This window comes from Pholcus phalangioides, unplaced genomic scaffold (genome assembly GCF_987345545.1).
Source record: "Pholcus phalangioides strain wild (caught in Gottingen) unplaced genomic scaffold, Ppha-v1.0 ptg000024l_1, whole genome shotgun sequence".
NCBI lineage: Eukaryota > Metazoa > Arthropoda > Arachnida > Araneae > Pholcidae > Pholcus > Pholcus phalangioides.
This window is the reverse complement of record NW_028301616.1, coordinates 4,946,024-4,966,969: the sequence shown is the minus strand read 5'-3', so window position 1 is coordinate 4,966,969 and position 20,946 is coordinate 4,946,024. Positions and strand designations below refer to the sequence as shown.

At 35.4% G+C, this 20,946-nt stretch overlaps 1 protein-coding gene across 3 annotated transcripts in view; it reads left to right on the top strand.

Moving 5' to 3' along the window:
• LOC149068618 (protocadherin Fat 3-like) overlaps positions 1-20,946 on the top strand; it is a 181,316-nt gene that overhangs the window by 75,736 nt on the left and 84,634 nt on the right. For all 3 annotated transcript variants that reach the window (XM_089250408.1, XM_089250406.1, XM_089250409.1), the window contains exons 3-5: positions 15,441-15,506; positions 18,546-18,706; positions 18,806-18,862. In XM_089250408.1, coding sequence (XP_089106534.1) covers positions 15,441-15,506; positions 18,546-18,706; positions 18,806-18,862 — 284 coding nt within the window. The remainder of the gene's footprint in view (positions 1-15,440; positions 15,507-18,545; positions 18,707-18,805; positions 18,863-20,946) is intronic.

The window sequence follows — 20,946 nt, the reverse complement described above, 5'->3', positions numbered from 1 at the left end:
AAGACGTTGTAAACATATAAATATAAGTAGCTTCTCATTTCTGTCCTTCCTGGAATTGAGCACGAAATTGCAAGCGTAGGAATGAATTTCATGCAACGAAAGGTGTTGTGTACTTCGAGTACAATATGCAAATATCAAAACCTTTTGAATACCAATTGGCTCCGAGTCAAGCACATAAATCTATGTGATGAAAAACAAAACGGTAGTTCCTTTCTGTGCTTGCTCATTTCTATATGATGTACGAGTGGGTAAAAATCCCGAAATAGCTGTCTCATGCGATATGTCCCTAAAAAGGCAATTTGACACTGATTTCACTCTCGTGTGCAATAGATGACCAATGATTCTCAATTTTAAGTCCCCCACCCCCCCCCTCCCAGAAATTGCCCTAGATTATATCATCGATATATATTCACGAAGCCTATTTCATCGGCATTATTCAGAATAACCAGTTGGTGCTGCAAAAGTCCGAATTGTGGAATAACGCTATTTCCTATCGCTATGGTGTTAGCGTAGTTCTTCCCTCCTGTAACGTTATAATTAGAAGCAAAGGAAAGAGAAAGAGAGTCATATCCCAGGGGTTGAAGGGCGTTTTAGTTCGAGGTCTGAGGTTCAAACAAGCAACAAAAAAAAATGTATATATAATATTTAAAAGAAAACTCTTGGTTTTTTTTGTTTTTTTTTCACTTCCCTCCCAATGTCAAGTCTACTAAGATGTCTTTTCTCGTCTCTAATCTAAGATTCTTCCCCCGCAAACGGTCCCATCCCATCAACTGTGAAAACCCATCTTCTTCACGCCACCCAAGAGTTATGCTGGGATTGCGTTCTGAAAATGCAACATTTAGGGAATACAACACCAACCTACCCTCCCTAAGACTGAAAATTCGTCGCAGCGTTGAAAGCTCAGATTATCATCAAAGGTAACAGCATCAGCAGCGGTAAAGTTATTCCCGTTTTCAGGAGGAACCGCTGAAATTCGAAGCTTATTTTCAAGGCTCACAGTCTTTTTTTTTTTTTTTGTGTGTGAATGGATGGCGCCTTGTTCGTGTAAACGACACGCATCTTATACAAACATACTTTCTTTACTTGGGTATTTTTACGAGGAAAACGAAAAAACAAGGTTTTTTTGTTTAGCAAAAATGAATTTTTTTCTACCTTTATCAATGTGGATTCGAATAAAAGCAAGGAGATAACTGATAGTAATTCATTCAATGAGGGCTCACTGCATTTTGACCACTTGAGTTGATCCACCGTTGGCACGGAAGATGATCTCAGAATATCTTATATAGTGCCTTTAAATAGCTATACAAGTTGAGATCAACTTTAGTATCGCTACCGTCCTGCTCTCCATCCGGGGTAATGGCTAATTTACTACTTCTTATTTTCGAAGACATGACTGTGTCGGAATTAATTATTGTGTGACCAAATTAAACATTTAATGTAAGTTTCGAGCTTGAATGTGTTCGGGTGCTACCACATAACTTTTGAAGATCAAAGTGGTGATGAATGAATGCTCTTATGAGTGCACTTTAAATGCTGTAAAGTCTGTTTCTTGCTGTGGCGAGATTTTTTTTGCAAAGATGAGGCCGGCTCGTGCATTGCCCCCTTGAAGTTGAGGAAACCACCGTTGATTACGTTACAAACAAACTTTTAGGTATGCATTAATTATTACCTGGTTTCCTGCTGTTAGAACAACCAAATTACCTGTGCAGGTGCAACAGTCATCCATTGCAATTTAGTTTACTACTAGGTAGATAAAAATACAGCTACGCGTTTATGCTTACAGGATTTCCTTCACAGTAGTCAAAACATGTCCAAGGGGAGGTAACAGTTATCCATAGGAGTTTGGATGGTATTAGACAAACATCCAGGTGCTTGTTTATGCTTACGAGTAGCTTATTGTTAGAATAGAAAAAATACTAGGCAGATGCGATAGTCCTCCATTGCGGTTTAATTTACGCTATACGCTACTAGACAGCCAACATATATATAGCTAAGGGTTTATGCTTACAGTGTTTTCTTCGGTTCCACTAGTCATGCAATATAGACGCATCTATCGAGATAGTATTCGTATAGGCATTCGTAGCACTCAGTGTACACCGATATCAACTTAACAACTGTATTTCAGATTTTAGAAGCACCGAATTGCAATGCCCACACATGATATGAGATTTTTTTAAACGCTATTCCCATTGATAACTAGAAAATCGGTTATGTTTAGCTGCTGTTTTTCGGTTGCCTATTTCATAATAAACACAATTTTTCTTTGGAAGAAGCTACCCCATAACATGTGGAACCAATAAGAAGAGTTTACTTGTTTGTCGCCTCAAACTGTCAAATACTATGTGTAGTGGTAACAGACCACCCATTTCTTTTTTCTTCTCCAAGTGAAAGATCACGTTAACACTTACGTCAGGGGGCAACTTGTAGAGAAACATAAAATAAACAGATACCCGTTACTTGTTATTTATCTTCGCCTCGTCCAAGTAGATTCATCTGTAACCAGGCAGGACTGGAATCTACATCATAGCCAAGGTGGGAGGGCAGTCGAATCTTTTGAGAAATAATGACGTGTAATCCAATACGCTCGGAGATCTAGAGAGGGTCGTTATTACTTTTTTTTCAATATTTATTCGTTATGAAGAATGTAACATGTTAAATAAAAAACCGTGAAGTTCATTTCCTGCTGTTTTTTTTTCGTTTATCGTTCTTAAAATTATAAAAAAAATGCGGTGCAATGTGTTTTAAAAAATGGCTGACAAAAATAAAACTGTATCTAACAGCGAATTTGTGGGGGGATGACTTTCTACGGTTATTTAGCACGAATTATTCTGTACGTACCTCTTCGTTTCCTGTGCTAAAAGGACTTTTATATATATATATTTGTTTTTTTCATGAGGACTTTTTTTTAAGACCTTTCTATTTTCATCTGCCTTTATTCGAGTGGCATTTCCTGTTTGCTATTACCAAAAAAAACATTAGTTGTGCTAATGGTAATAATATCATTTGCTTTATGGTGCTTCTAAGTGAAATATTCGCGAAAATATCGCACAAATATTGCGATATTTTATTTTTTTTAAGGGTATTTTCAAAAATATGAAAGTTTTTATACTACTTTACATTTTCAATATATTTCTGTCATTCGTTCATTACTCAATCCATAATGCGTTCGACTCATCGATGATGTTTAACACGCAGAAGCTTTAGTTTGAACCGTAAATTGTATTTATTCCACGATTTAAAGTGTGTTTAAATTCCCCTACAAACAGCATCTTCGCTTAATTTTCTGCATCTCATAACCGATCACGTAAAGTAGAATTTTTTTCAGGGAAATATAGAAGTGCTAAAAAAAGCCTTTACACCACTTGGTTTAATTTTTTTTGTTTTTTTTATTCCCTTTTTGTAATTTTTTATCTCTCTTTTGATGTTGCCTTAAAACTATGTACTTATTTGTAGTGTAATTTTTTGTACAAATTCTGGGGCTCCAGCCTAAGCGAATAAATTATTTGTTATTTTAGAAGCTAAAAGTAGAAGAAATCGTGAATTTACAATTTGAATGTATCGACAAATATCTCACTTGGAAAGTTTAAGCTATTTTTCCTGTTGACTGATTAGGCGTAAAATAAATTTTTAACCAGAGATACAACATAGGTGAGAATAAATAGGTGGTGACCATATGACTCGTATTTCCACTTTCGTTTCTCCCGACTTTTTAAATGAAATTATCCCGTATTTTTACCGAAGCATACTTGAATTTGTAAAATTAGTAGAAATCGTGGAGGAAAGTAATTTTCATTACTTGTAAGTTACATCACGATAATTTATAAGACCTCTATATATATACCCTGGCACGGTAAGGGCCTCATGGAAAAGAGATTCAAGTTAGATGAGTTAGATTTTCGAGAGTAAGCATGAAAATTGGTAGGCAGTCATTTTTTCGGGGGGGGGGGCTCAGAATAATCACTTCGCCTGAAGGTCCATGATGCTCTTTAGACGGACCTGGTAATAAGATACCTTTGATTGACAGCGATTAGCGGCTTTAGTTTCCCATCGATTAGCAATATCCTTTACATTTGGCCTCGCACTTCGCAAGAATTGGTCTTATTTTTCACGATGGAATATTTTTAGGCTATATAAGAAGAATTGTGAAAATATAAATTTCACTTTTGGCACAGTACACACATACGGCCCTTTTTAACCCCTTCAGTGGTTTTCATAGCTCCCGCATCATAACCGCCACGATAGAAATCACTAAACCCTCCGCAAAATGACACACCTTTTTTTGCCAAGAAGAATATTTTTACAATTTTGTGACGAGAAATACTCTAGCTTTTTCTATTGTTTATACTTTGCTCACATTCCTCTAATGTTCAGGAAGAGAAGGGGTAAAAAACACCGTCTCTCTCTCCTTCTGCTATCAAACTTTGAACAAAAGATGACTCCGTCCACTGGCAGTTGATGTGACATGTTGGAGGGATTCAAAACATGTCTGACTGTGAAAAAATAAACTACAACGCACTCTCTGGACTTGTCACTGCCGAAATAAGAAGGCTTCAAAGAGGCGAAATATCTCGTCAATGCCATTGTGATGGTTAAAATAAATGACGCAACTAGGATCTGCGCGTTATTCATATTTATGATAGAAGTATTTTTCTATGATCAACAACTTGGAAGTAATGTGTGAAGTAATAAATTTTCACTTTGCATATATTTTTATCCAAATTATAAATTTCGGTGAAATTCTCAATTGCATCAGGGATTGTTATGGAGAGACCTTCCCATAATAATCATCATACCGATGTCTATTATGGAAGTGAAAAAAAGAAGTTTATGAAGGACTTGATGACTCAGAATCTTGCCAAAGACGAACTCTATTCCGTGTCGAAACTCAGTTGTTCCAAATCAGGTTACAAATTTTCAAATAAATAAATAAAACCCCATTAACAAGAAGAAAAAGAACACAAACAAGAATCTAATGCTATAAAGTATTCTGAATAATTCTGGTCATGGAGCAGCACCGCAGCCACCTCGTTTACCAAAATATAGTGGATTCGTGCCAGACAAATCTTGATTCATGGTCATTCACTGATTCCTCAATGAAGTTTATCCACGTCTTTCCTCCTCGTTATATGAGTTATAATGGTGGAGAAAAGAAAATATCTAGGGAAATGATGATTTTTTCTCTATTGAAGGAGAAAGAAAAAGGTTGAAATGATGCGGAACTGGTACATTATACGTTGCGGCTATTGGAAGCTGACCCAACAACAAGTCATGTGTACACACTACAACATCATTTACCTCGTTTCTTTTGGTCACTTCTTTACTTGTTCAGGTTTGCACAGCACAAAACCCACTCTCTCGGTTAAAATCAAATATTCTGTCAGCAGCTGTTTCTCGCCTTTGAATTTATTTACTTTTTTACGCACCATTCTCCTCATCAGAGTGGTGATGACGGTGGTGATCTAGACTGAGATCTAGAATTTACTAAAATGATGACTGTGTGTTTGATGTATATTGTATTTCATGGCAAGCTGTCTTGACTATTCTTCCAGTTTGCCTGTAATGTAGGTAAACTTTTGTTTTATTGACGCGAAGTTCAGTAAACTTTCCGCATTTGAAGTGGCACTTTTCGATTGGAGAATAAAAGATGATCAATATTTGATTTATATCGTGTATGCATGATGTAAGTGCAATATATTCTGATTGAAAATGGTTTCAGAATAGATTAAGGGGGTTGATCTTGGCTTTCTGTGCTTTCCTACAGGAAAAATCTCTTTCCTCTAAGAAACATTAAAAATTTTTCTGTTCATTCTAGGCACTCAATTTTTTTCTCTCAAATACTATAGATATTTTTCATAGAACTTAAACCTAGCATTTATGATTTTAACTGATAGTTATTTTTTCTCGGATTTTAACTTCACCTATATATAAATACATTTTTTTTCAAAAATTACCGAAATTCACCCATATTTTAGGCTATAAACATTTTTTAGATAATTTTATTAAAAAATCCTCGTATGGTGAATGTAACACCATAGTGTTGAGAGAAACGCAAAGTTTCAAGATGTTTGAAAGAGTGGTTATTCGAAAAAAAAAAGGTCCTTATCTAACAAAAATTTAGTTTTGAGAAAAGAGCATTTCAGTGGAAAACATTATCATATATAATGCCTACCAGCAGTTTATATTAAAATATTTTTAGTACACAAAGGACACAAACTTGAACACAGGTGGACGCAGAAAATTTCATAGCGTTTGAAAATTGAAAATGTGTTTTTTGGAAAATTTTCGTGCACGAACCCCCTTAAAGATCTATTTACATGTACTAGAGACACGAAATTTATTCTAACGTATCTCGTGATGTCTTAACCCTTACATGCGCAGTTTTTTTTTTCGAGCTGATAAGTTTTTCATAGCTAATGACACGAACTGAAAAGTCGAAAAAATCAAAATACTGTACAGATCTGACTCTACACTAATAGTATGAGACATTCAATTGGCAATTTTTCAGTAATTTTAACGGTAGTTGGCAACTTTTCTTGCCTTTGACATTTTTATCCCGTCAGTAATTGACTTCACTTGCCTTTGACAATTTTTCGGCAGTAAATTGCACCTTTACTTGCCTTTGACAATTATTTTGGGCTATAGCTGATAACTTTAAGACAACCATAAATATTTTTTTATGGACAGTGTATAATATTTTATCCTATATATATAGTTTTAAGTTTTTATAATTTCACTTTTAATTGGATTGCAGTATTTTAGAAATATATGGCATCCTATTTGTTAATGACATCTTTTTTCCCCAGCGACAATTATTTCGACTGTAACAGGCAACTTTACTTACCCTGATAACTTTTTTCGGGGTATCGCGTATTTTTATGAAAGAAATGTGGTTAGCCTAAGCATTTATCGTTTAGTGTATATTGATACTTTTGCACCAAATCATCTTTCACGGGCCGAATAGAACCAACCCCCTTGGCGGACCGCATATGGCCCTCGATCCGTAGGTTGTGAACCCCTGCCCTAGAGACTTTAAAAATCTTACAAATGCGTATGGGGCTTGCGGTCTCTTAGAAATGCGCGGGGGGGGGGGCGGAGCTCGTATTTTATGTTCTGAGAAAAATTTTCAAATGTATTGTGTATTTCTCTGAAACGATCTCCGGTATTAAGAAAAAGAATGATTAAATATTAAATTATACATAACCTACATAAATTCGTTTATTAATTAGTAACAGTTAACCACAAGTAGACTATCAGAATAATATTGTGATGTGAATTCAATAGTACATTGAAATGAAACAATAATAATAGATAAGAAAAACAATTGAAGTCATACAATTCGAGATACAGCAAACGTATATATTCAATTTATTCATTCACCCAGTTTATTACGTCACTTTGTGATGCGCATATATAATTTTCTATGTTCATAATTATAATATATATTCTCCGAATTATTTTAAACATGTTATAGGTAAAATATTTTACTGCGGATTTCGTTCGATACATATAATTAGTTCGACCTCAATCAGTTGATACGATATAGATTTTGTTCTTATTTCCATTCCCAAAAAAAAATCAATTCAGGTCAATTCATAATGGAAGCGTTTCAGCATTCATGTTACACATTCGTTATACATTCAAGCGGATGAACTCTCATCAGGAGTCCCATGAATCTGGATGTTGTTTTGGAACATTCCTATGTAATCACACGGTAGGGGATATTTCCTGGAGGTTAACGATCTTGGTCTCCAGTGTGGAAAAGCAAATTAAATATTCTTACGCACATAACAGTGCAATGATTATAAATTAAATAGAGTGTTGTTTTTACTTGGAGCTGACAGAGAGAAGGATTTCTCCGATAATTTCTGTTAAAAGCTGGTAGGAGGTGAAGGACTGACTAACCTCGTTTTCTTTTTGGGAATCACGGATCTAATATGTCTGTGAACACCTGTGTTTTCTTCCATATAACTTGAATATAGGCACTAATTTATGTTGATTAAATGTTTAAGAATTTTGGTTTTTATACGGTGGAAAGCAAGGTAATATTTTTTTACTTCTTCTAAACCGAACCCCCCGCCCCCTTACCCCGATAGCCATTGTGGATAAATTAATACTTTTTACAGAGATAAGTTAGTTGTGACGAAAGTGTACGAGTGTACAGTCTGCGTGAGTATATAGTGTTGTATCTGAAGTTAGCGCTGGCGTAAAAAATTCAAATTGCGATTAAAGTGCATTAACTGAATATGTGTGCCATTGTCTATTGATCTCTATGGCAAGACGCTTCAATAGGGTGACGGGCTTGCATTTGGCCTCGAAATTGGCCAACCGACTTCGGCCGACCCCCTACTGTGCTACTTACGGAAATCAATCTCGTGCCCTCACGATACCCATGCCACGGCACAGCAGCAATTTCTTATAATGTGTTTAGAGATACTCAATATCCCGGACGGAGTTACTGTGTGAACCAGAACCGGGCGGACTTAACAAGTACGAAGGTTATCCGAAGGTATCAGGCCGTTGTACATTATGGTGGGTCTGTACAAATATTACAGTTGCCAGCGAGATTTCTTAAGATTCAGACATACTTTCACCTCGAAAAACTGTCCAAAATAATTTTTTCATGTTTTCGTAACTCCATGTTCGTAGACATGCATAGATAAACTCCGGAAATTTTGTGCTGCCCCCTCCCCGAATTTTAATTTAGTAATCGCACGTGGAACATTTTAGGTTCTAACAGGAACGTACGCAGGATCGAACTTCGGGGGCGGGGGGCACTAAAGCTTTCGGGAAGTCACAAGGAATTTCCTCCAGAGAAATTTTAAGTAATTAACCTTCAAAAGCATCAAAATTAACGGAAATTGATTTAGATAACATATATAAAGTAATTTCTTTTCAACTGTTATACATTATTAGTAAAAAAATACTTTTAATTAGTGATCACCTTGGGAGGAACACGAGTCCCCCCCCCCTCCTGCTCCCTGCATCCGCCTCTGGGCTCCAATACCAATTTTTTAGTCGACATGGTACTTGGGATTTGTTGAGCCGTGCGATAGGGGCCCTAAAAACATGATTAAAGTAAACAGATTTATTTCATATAAACTGCAAATTTCTAAGTACTGTACGTTTTCTATAATTCACCCACCCAGCTCAATGAGTGTCGACCCATCCCTATAAGTATAAGAAATTTGAATAGCCAACATTTGTTGGCTAGATAAAGAACTAGCCTCGGATAGAACTTTCTGATACCTCTACATTAAATGATGAAGTGTTTATTGTGTTAAGAAAAATTATAGCAATGCATTGGATAAAAATCATCGAATTCCACTCCTAAAGAAACGTCAAAATACATAATTTGTATAATACTGACCTTATGGACCACTACGAATCAATAGTAATTTTTGTGAATTATCACGCTGTGAATAACCGAGGTCACCGAATATCTTTGATTTTAATCCGAATGCGATGCACATTCAGTATCAAAAAAAATTCTCATTTATTTAATAATTATTTAACCTTAATTACGAAAACCTATTATCTCTACGAAAAATAATAATGATTTCAATGTCTTGTCTTAAATTCTGATCAGTTCCTTTAGGACAAGAAAGGTATCATAATGATATCAGAGATAAGAATTAACCGAGAAATAGGCTATTTGTATTTGAAAGGTACTTATATAATGATTGGATGATGAATAGAATAGGTTATGTGAGGAGGTGAATTATAGTTCCCTCGAGAGACCGAAAGATTGCGCACCATCGTTAAAACTAGTTATTTTTCACGTATTTATTTGCTCAAAAGACTTTAATTGAAGAAGCATTCTTATTACTGCGGAGGCATGAAAACCTGGTGGCTGCATAATGACCATTACCCGAGATGTTCAAAGATCGCGTTTGGTGATTTCCTATAAGGTTAATAGAGCATCTACCACATCTAAATCTGGTCGATCATTCGAAGAACACACGTAACCTTCCTCTTTAACAATTCGCTTCCGATATAATTTGCACAAGCCAAGGATATCTTGCAGGCTAACCGGGTGACCTTAAGCCGTTCGCCTTTTTGTAGACTGTCTGTAGGCTCCAGCGTGGGTTCGCCCGTTTCGGGAATAAATAAATGAGATGGTGTTGGTTGTTGAACCAGTTGGAAAAAAAAATACCATTTCTTTTTCTTTTTCCCGACCAGATAATATAACCAATTATCTCTCCTTTTGTGAATGTTTAGGCAAGTGATAAAAATAACAAATAAAACGCGCGCATTTCTAAGAACAGAAATCATGGTCGTAAATCCACATGGTCAAGATCCCGCCTCCGTTTGTTTTGAAAGTTATAAGTTTGACAAGTTCCATTGATTCGTTAATGCGAAATTAATGCTAATCAGGCATCATGGTATGTTAGTTTGTTTGAAGAATGTGCCTTTACGTGTAAAGTATCAGTTTCGTAAGGTCATTTGGAAACATTTCTTCATCATAATTCGCCGTTGAATGAAAGGAATGCAATCCTTTTTTTGGGCGCAATACAATATTAGTCATTTCATGATTTCACAGATAATTTTTTTATAAAATTATTATTTTATACATATCCCGTACAAAGATTTGTGGATTGTTGACGAAAGATATCGATGTTTGAGCTCGTGTTAATTCATTGAGTCGAAAAATCGAATTGAATTGTATTAAAATTAACCGAACCGTTTTGTATAGAATTTCGCTCAGAAAGCTTAATCCCGATTGAAATTCTTTAGAAGATTAGCTTCAGTTACATAAATTAGCACCCAATTTGTTTTTAACTAACTGGTTTCGCTCCAATTAAGCAAAGTTAAGCATTCAAAGAATTCTATTTCAGAATGATATTGTCTTCAGAGACTTAAAATCTGTCTTCCTTATCGATTTAATGCGTCAAACCAAAGTGATAATCAGTGAGGTTGGAGAATGAATCTGCAGAATGTCATACAGAATGCACTAAGTACCGTTGTTTTATTCTTCCGATCCTGTTCGAAGACGACACGGGAATTGCTTTAGAAAGCTAAAATCCTGCTCAGCTGCTGCTTTTATAAACCGCGTTTCTCAATTTAGGGTCTTCAATAAGAATTGTAAAATTTAATTCTAACTAAATGTGAATTATTGAGTTGTTTTTAATATTAGTGGTAACTATATAGGTTCGAATAAAGACTTAGATCTACCACTCGTACTGTGATTTGGGGATAATTTGAATTGTTTCAAGCATTTTAGTGGGCCTAAGGTTCAAAAATCTAAAATTTTCACCAGGCCCCGAAAAGCGATTTTAGAAATATTTCATTATTTCCCAAAATAAGATACGACATAATAATATGTGGCAGGATAATATTTTTGACATGGAGATGAATGTGATATGCATACCAGGGCTTGACTGATCTCAGACACTGGCTCCCCTTAGTGACTAAAGTGTCTGAATTGGTGCATAAAATTTTTGATGTGTGACTACACTAAATTTGGAGAGCTTGGGGTTAATACATTTTTTTTTTTTTGTAATTTGTGTCAGCATGTCTAATAACATGTTAACTCGCCACAACCTCAAAAATGTCAAAAAAGTGGATTAGCGGGATTTAGGATATTAATTGGATAGCTTTTTTCGAATAATAAATTTATTTTTTTGGCTTCTTACAAATTCCGCTGACGCCTTTCTTTCAAATTTGTCAAGATTTTTCTGATGTGTAGCATATGGACACTTTACGCGCGAATTGAAACAAGCGTGTTTAAATTAATTTCAGTTCATATTCGTCTCTCGATGAAGTTATTCATCTCAAACGAATTTGGTTTACGAATATAACACTGGGCGAAATATGGCCTAGTATTTCATATATTTTTTACGAGAAATAGAAAAAATCCGTATCGATAAAACTTTTCCGACACGGTCTCTTAAATATCACAATTAAAATACCACCAAGGAACTTAACTTGCAGTTTTATTACACGGGCAGTAGTCGATTTGATCTAAGAAATCGAAACATCGCCTCATGTTTCTGGATCGAATCATGATCTGATAACGGGAAACAACAAGAAGAGAGAACTTAGCCCCGATTTCAGGACGTTTAATCGCCACCGACATCTTGTTGCTTGGATAGTTTTGCCCTGGTAAGCCATGAGAGATCGATTTATAGAAGAAACAACAGAATGAACAGGTGAGAACGTCCAGTCTTGTTGTGTGTGTGCCGTTTACAGTGTTTATCAAAAGCATCCGCTTTTAACCTTAGGACGTCCGGTTCCCATTGTTCTTTTAAGGATCCAGTGTTGGCGGTGGTGGTGGTATTCTTCCCATCCGAAACGCTCGAGTGGTCTCATTCAACATGGTGTGGGGTGGCCACTATTCTAACCCAGATCTTAAAAAACATTTGTAGTCCGTTTTTTAAGTAAAGAAACACAGCATGGAATACTTCTTCTTTTCATGAGTTGTATATACTATGAAGATCTCTTTCTTTTCCAAATTCTCATTTGTGGTTCTTATCTTATCGTCCATTTCGTGATGGATTGCGGTGCTCGAAATGTGACACGAGCGGGAGTTTTTTGATGTTCCAGCAGCGTAACATCTTCCCTTCGGTGTTAATGTTAAGAGTTTTTATTCTTCGCTATCTGTCTGTTCCGGTTTCGGTTTAATTGACGAAATTGGACAACGATCTTCTCTTCTTTTATAATCTGCTGAAATAAAAGACTTTTCGTAAAGTTACCAGTCACGTATTTGGAACGTTTAGATCGGCGTTATTATTAGATCCCCTTAGTGTCGAGGTTTCATTTCTCCATATTTGTCAGTAACAAAGAGACTAATTTAACACAGGGTGTCTCATAAATTCGTGAATAGCTTAAAAATTCATTAAAATTTAAAATTTTAGTGTGCATGTTTAAATGCGGCATGCTGAGAAGGTTATTCTCACGAAGGAGGATTTTTTGGCACAGGAAAAGAATTTGGTTCGGACTTTTGTCGATAAAAGGCGCTGCACGAAAGTCCTGTAGGAGTGATTTTTTAACCACATCCCGTCGCTAGCATATAATATGCTGGTTCAGCACGTACTATTTCATGACCGGCGAAAATTTTTTGGACATTTTCCCAGTCCTGAAAAAAAATTTAATGTTCTATTTATTTATTTATTATTATTATTATTTTGGATCATTTTCATCCCAAATTTCCTTGTTCCTATGGTTCTCGAAGAAAAATTGTAATTTAAAAAATATTTTAATATTTTATCAAATTTTCTTACTTGCGTTTAAATATTTGTTCAAAAATATTTATGATTGAAGAATATTTGGATTTATTAAAAATATTTTAACCCATAGTTTTCTACAATTACTCATTCTCTATGCTATTGTTTTGAGAGAAAAACCATAATGCGTCTTGTTTTAGATTTCCCGAGTAACTATATGTAATTCTTATTATTCACTCCAAATAACTAATTATTTAAATACATATCAAGTAATTGATTCAAGCATGCCCCCCCCCCCCACACGCACACACACGGGAGTGACTGACATGGCTCCCTCCCGGAGCCTCGGAAGCCCCAAGTACAAATTGGTTAAAGTACACACACACAATTGGCCCCAAGTGCATCATCTAAATTTTACACTACTTGCACTTTTTTTCTTTTCCCAAAGAAATTTCCAGAGTACCCATGCAAATTTTCAAGTCATCCAGACCAGTAGCTTTTATTGTATAGTTTTGGAATCAAAACTTTAATTATAATCACCTTGTATATTTTCATTTTCAAGAAGGTCTCTTCGCGTTCTCCTAAAGTCATTCTTCCACTTTTTCGAGGCTTAGTTCATCCTGGACTGGAGTATGCTGTAAGGTTTTGGAGACCATACCTACAGAGGGACATAGAATTGGTTGAAGGGGTGCAGAGAAGAGCTACGCGTGTCCTTATTAGCACACGGGGCTTGAGTTATGAAGAGAGACTTCATTTTTTGAATATGTTTACATTGGATGAACGTAGGTGTCGAGGAGATATGATCGAAGTGTTCAAAATTTCCAATGGGAGGGATAGGATGGACCATGAACTTTTAGTACACCGCCAATCGACTGCTTTTAGAAGGGGACACCAGTATCGATTGGTGAGGGACAATGCAAGGTTATGGTGTCGCGGGGAATTTTTCTCTAATAGGGTTGTTAATAAATGCAATAGCTTACCCCCGGAGGTAGTAAATTTTAACACAATTGACACGTTTAAAAAAAAATACAATAAACATGTTGGGGTAAATCGAGAAGCTCTATCCATTCTTAGAATAAGACAACCATAAGTATTCTTTATGGGCATTGTATACTATTTTATCATGTGTATATATTGTTTATAATTTGAGTTAATTGCATTTTTAATTGGGTTGTTGTATTTTTGAAATATATGACATCCATATTTTTATGGGCATCTTTTTCTCAGCCACCTCGTTGGGCATTTTGCCTGTTTTGGCGTTGTACTTGTATTTGTATTTGTATATCGGATTATTTTTCATTAAGCTGTTACTACTGAGCGTCGATTAGCTGGGCTTAATGGTGAAAGTATAAAAAAAAACTATTGAATCTTAAGACTGGGTGATATACGGTATGAGATGTGCTACTTCTTACGGGAAAGAAAATGAAAATGCCTGCGAGGTAATGTAACTACTAGTACACTGGTCTTTGCCCTTTAGGGGCAGCTGGTGTCTTTATTGAATTATAGGATCACCTGCCCCTTGCATAATGATGTCACTACTGTTGCTGCTTCTTGGTGGAGGAAAAAAACAAAAACAACCCTGTGAGATAATATATCACTAAATCAAGATGTATAATACAATCCTTATTCATGAATTTGTTAAAGAGAGAGCATCAGAATGTAGCCAATAGTTAGAAAATGTGGCAAGAATGAGAAATTTTGGCTTCTATATATAACTTTAAGCAACCAAGATACTTAATATAAAGAAAATTATATTCAGACCGCTTTTATAAGATTTTCTTTGAAAAAATAATCATTTATATCATCTTACACCATTTAAAGATGTACCATCAGAATATGCCCCAAGAATATAATATGTGGTAAGAATGAACGATTTTGGCTAATAATGAACCAATATGATATTTTTCAGGGGGGAAAATTATATTTAGGCCACTTTTATGTGATTTTTTGAAATAAACCAGACTGGTTTTTTTTTTCTAAATCACTTGGTTAAAACCAACGTGGTTTAAACCAAACAACCCAGTTGGTAAGTATGCATAATAACCGATTTATCACATTTACCGAAACATATACACGAAAGTAAGTCGTACGAAGCGGAAAAAAGTTCTAAGTGGGAACGTTATAAACGGGATCCACTCTATTTGTATTCAATAAAATGTTCATGATTTTCAAATTTATTCGTTTTACGTATACATAATTTATATATTTCATAATATTGTACGTTCTTGTTCTTTTTGCACGGAGAGTTATTAATCCTCAATTTTTTCTTCATTTTAGCTTGCCTGTTTTATCCAATCGGTGAGAACAGGAGGTTCGAAAGAGTAGAAGAAAACATAGCTGTCGGTGAGTGAAATATACATATACGCATTTATCATAAAATTGAGCTTTTGCAATGATGTTGCAATTATATTATTCTAAAAATAACACATACATCAGCATTTCTCAATCACCACTCACTTGAGGTTTCCCCTCTCTGGTCAAGCATTGAGGGAGAACCCGGTACTCTCTAAATATCATGAACCCAATGGCCCGTGGAACAAATGTAGCCTTCGGGGTTATCCTGATGTGGCCCGCCACCTCAAACTTAATTTTGTTAAAAGGTACCAAGCGGCACCTTCACAGATCGCTCAAGTGACCCGTGGCACATTTAAGAGGTCTGTGGCACAATTCCATAGCATTTAAGAGGTCTGTGGCACAATTCCATAGCATTTAAGAGGTCTGTGGCACATTTTTAGATCACTTGAAGGATCTGCGGAACATTTATAGATCACTAAAGTGGCTCTATACAGGACTTATCAATATGGGAGAAATGTTAGTTCAGGTGCCCATAAACTAAGGACGTTGTCCTCGTTTTTGGCACACCGAATAAGATATCATTAAAAATATTTCATATTTTTATAAACGGTGTTTGATGACGTAAGCATCATTCAACCCCCCCCCCCCGTTATCAAAAGTCAGCAAACCCGAAGCCCCCTCCCCCATCGATGCTGACGTAATACTTGAATTGCCCCTCTCTAACAAGTTGAATTAATTCTCCTAGAACAAAACTGACACTAATTTTTCTACGTTTAGATTCACTTACCACGAGAATAATTCAATAAGTAGTTCTAGAAAAAAAGAGTTACAACTCTATAAAAGTCCACCCACAACACGGAATACTCTTGCATGTACAGCAAATAAATTTCCGTTTTTCCGGAAATACAAGCATTTGTCGTGTGTATGTGATGCATTATTTCAATTTCGCGTGCTGGCAAACATCCCAAAAAGGGGGGGGGGGGCAGTGGGAGCTGGTATTGGAATAGGGGGAGAAAAAACTGGCGGAGAAATGTACCGTTATATCCGAAAAGGAAAAAGAGCCATTAGAAGAATAATTTATCAAGAGGAGGATGGGAACGTGTGTAACAGTGTTTTTTGAAAGATTAATAATGGATGACTGTACTGATCGTTATACGTGGAGAGAGAAAGAGTGCTCTCTCGGTCATACCTTTAGTGGTATTGGGGAGGAAATACCGTTGTACAGATGGTACACACTAAAAAAAAAAGTGTAGGAGTTTGTATCGCTGATCCGTTAATTAGAAGAGGAGACACCTTAAGTACTGCTTTTGTTATTTTCCCGAATAAAATAATGAGAAAATGAGTGATGAAACATATTGAGGAGAGAGAGATTACTCTTTGTACCTACGTACCCGAGTATACTTACGTTCTCCGCATGTCGAATTTGTTTTTAATATATTTAATGTGATTTTCGATTCGACGTAAATAAAAAAAATGGTTAGTGGATTATTTTTCCTTGAAATAATCAAACACTAAAGTTAATCATTCAAGTTATTTTAATATAAAAACTAATTAAAACGTAAAATTACGCAATATGTCCGAATGAATAGTTCTCGGTATTATGTGAAATGAATCTAGATTATCTGATTTAAGTAGAGTTTCTGAGAGAAAAATATAAAAATATAACTTATCAAAAAATATGGCAGTATATTCTAAAAGTCATTTTTTTTCTTTTGTTTTCTCTCATTTTAATAATTTGTTGGTTTAGTAATAAGAGTATCGCATTCGATAGTAATAGGAGTATTGCGTTTATCAGTATTTGAAAAAATATTGCATTTTCGCTGATATCGAAGATATGACCTGATACGTATTGCGTTAATCGATATTTAAATACTAATCGCATTCGACAATATTGATACACGTATTGCAGTGCTGGCCATTGTAGTTAATACATTCGCCAATATTGAGATGATTGCATTTACCGATAGATAATACATTCGCCAATATTGAGATGATTGCATTTACCGATAGATAATACATTCATTCACCATTGAGAGCATATTGCCTCCACTGTAAAGTTGCATTGAGCAATGTTGAGAGCTGCAATGAGAAATATTGAGCTGCATTCAGCGATATTGAGAGGGGAATCCGGCAATATTGAGTTTCATTCGGCGATATTGAGAGTTTCATTCGGCGATATTGAGAGTTTCATTCGGCGATATTGAGAGTTTCATTCGGCGATATTGAGAGTTTCATTCGGCAATATTGAGAGCTTCATTCAGTAATATTGAGAGCTTCATTCAAATATTCAGAGGTGAATTCGGCAATATTGAGAGGTGAATTCGGCAATATTGAGAGGTGAGTTCCGCAATATTGAGAGGTGAGTTCCGCAATATTGAGACGTGAATTCTGCAATATTGAGATGTGAGTTCGGCAATATTGAGAACTTCATTCAGCGTTATTGGGAGCTTCATTCAGCGATATTGAGAGCTTCATTCAGCGATAATGAGTGGTGAATTCGGCAATATTTCAGCAACGAGATAAAAAAATATATGATCATAGATGATAATAGATGATCAAATAAAGAATAAACATACAGAGAACAATACAAATTTAGATGATCACAAGAATTAAAAAAGAAAGATATAAAAAGACCAGAAGAAATGCGGGTTTTGTTGAATATATGTACGTTGTTTTTTCCCCTTGAACTACCATAATGGAAAAATGTACTAAGTTATTCAATTATGCAACCAAAAGATATAATGAATAAATTGTAAAATGTAATAAAAACATAATTACAACAAGGAAAAAATATCGATGAACTTATTACAGTACTTGGAAAAAAAAAATCTGGATTTTTCAAGTTACACGCAAAATGTTCAATACAGTCGATCCCGCTTATAACGTTCCCACCATAACGTTTTCCCCGCTTATTACGAATTTTTTTTTTTTCTCACTTCTAAGTCATTCTCATTAAGAAAGCGGGATCCACTTTATGTCCAAGTGAATTATGTTTCCAAGTTTTTGCATTCATCTTAATGTGTTCAAGAATTGAATTCATCATATGTGAATAAGGTTTTTTCTTTCTTTTCCAATTTGTAAATACAGATAGCGAAGTTTTCCGAGTCCAAGTATATCCAAGGTACGAATTCAAGCTCGAACCTGTAGACAACAGCTTAAGCGATATAAATTATTTTAAAGTAGATGCCATAGACAACAAGACAGTGTCAATTAAAGTAGCGAGGTCTCTGGAAGATCTGGTCGATAGGGTATGTATCGGTATCAGTAATTTGAAACAACAGTTATCTCACTGTTATGTCACAATCATGTTCTCTAACTAATCTGCAATTTATTTCCATTCGTCACAGAGGGATCCACAAACTGTCTTGAAGTTCAAATTGACATGCAAAGGAGCCACAGGAACAGTAAGTTAGATTTTTACTTGCTTTTGGCAATTTCTTATTTTCATAAATGGTCAACTGTACTTGCCTTTGGCAATTTTTTATTTTCATAAATGGGCAACTTTACTTGCCTTTGATAATGTTTTTGGCTGTAAATGCAAACTTTACTTAGATTTGGGCAACTTTTCATTTTCATAAATCAGCAACTTTACTTGCCTTTGACAACAATATCCCGTATTTTTAATGAAAGAAATATAGTCAGCCGGGTATTTATGGTGCTGTGTGCATTGGTTGTTTTCTATCGGAACTATTTTCGCGGGCTGGATGGAGCCCCTTCGACGGGCCGCACTTGGCACGCGGGCCGGAGGTTGTGCATGATATATATAGCATCCCCGAGATATGTCATCTCGGTTTCATTTATAAGCTTTCTAAATTCGTTTTACGGAATTTTTCTGAGACCAATATTTAGGCGAATAAATCGTAGATCATGGCGTAATATACTATTTATAATTTATGTGCGCATATGAAGTAAATAAAATGTAGAAAAAAAAATTGAATAAAGGATCGTTGACCGACACTTGGTGCGGACTTAACCAGCTTATGATCTCCTGGATGCGAACTGAGTAATCGTTTTCCCGACCACAATTTCGTCGGTCTGGCGCCGAAGGCATTATCAGTCCTCTCTGAACTCCCTCATGTCCTAAAGTTTGTATAGACCGGCTTCGAGGCAGACAGAGAAAGAGTGGGAGTCTATGTGCCAGGAACACGCACATACGATAACCCATTCCACAGATTATACGATAGGAGTTTGCTTTCGTAAGCATCAAGTAGGAAAACAAACAAACAAGAGATAAATAGCTCTCCAGTTTTCCTTCTCTTTTTAGTCAATGGGCTTCATGTTGACGTCAATTGTTCGGTCTAAAAGCTACTGCTTTAAAGTGAAATTTGCATGAAAGATACAGAGTGTCCCATAAATTCTTATATGATTTAAAAATTGAAGGAATTCGTTAATTTGAATGCGATTTGCGAAAAAAAAAGCTATTCTGACTAAGGTTTTTTTTTTTGGGTGCAAAAAAATTAGTTAAAATTTTTGTTGAGAGAGGAGCTGCACAAAATTTCGACATTAGTGGTCTGACTTGAACTTTTCTACAATCTCTTCTGTGTCCGAAACGTTCGTAAAGCTCCAGCCGGTGATTCGTGGCTGAGGTAAAACAACTTTACCAGTAGTGCTAAATCCATCATTGGTCGACGTCACAACGAAAGCGTTATGTAAGTGTCAGTAACAGGAAAGTTCAGAAATGAGCTGTGTTTATCGTACACCCTGCATTTTATTGGACTGATTTGCTTATTTCCCATGATTTTCTTTCGTGCAGCCTCCTCTGTCGATGAAGACTGGAACTATATTTTTTCTGTGCCATAGCTAATCCTCCTTCGTAAGAATAATTTTTTTCGCAAACCGCATTCAAATTTTTCCAGTTCAATAAATTTTTTTAAATTTTTAAACAGCTTACAAATTTATTTGACATGGTTTAAAATTGAATTCACTATAATTTGCCGTATCTCTACTTTTTCTGCCGTTTGCAATTTCTTATCAATTCTAGCTATAATTAACAAATTTTCTACGTTCGTCAACATTTTTAGTGACAATCAACGGTGTCCGATTTTCATATTGACATTGATTGATTTGATTTCTGGACGCGCCTTCTATCGACGAGGACTTGTACTAATTTTATTTTCTGCAACAAAAAAAAATTCCGTGAGATTAACTTTTATGCAAACCGCATTCAAATATACCAAGTCCTAAATTTTTATGAATTCTTAAACTATTAACGAATTTATTGGACACCCGGTGTTTAGTAATAGAAAGTATATTTCTAAAAAAATATTTACTCATCCATGTTAAAATTCTATTTGGAACGTGTATTAAATAACGGTCAGTGTTCCCAATGGGTAACATTAGTGTTATTAATTCAGAAAAAAATTTTCATCAAAGCTCCCTTTTGCTTTATATGTCATAAATTTAATTCCTTTTAAATCACCAAATTTTAAGGAAGACTAAAATTTAATACTTGTTCTAATTTTAGTGTTGTTTTTATGGACATGGGCAA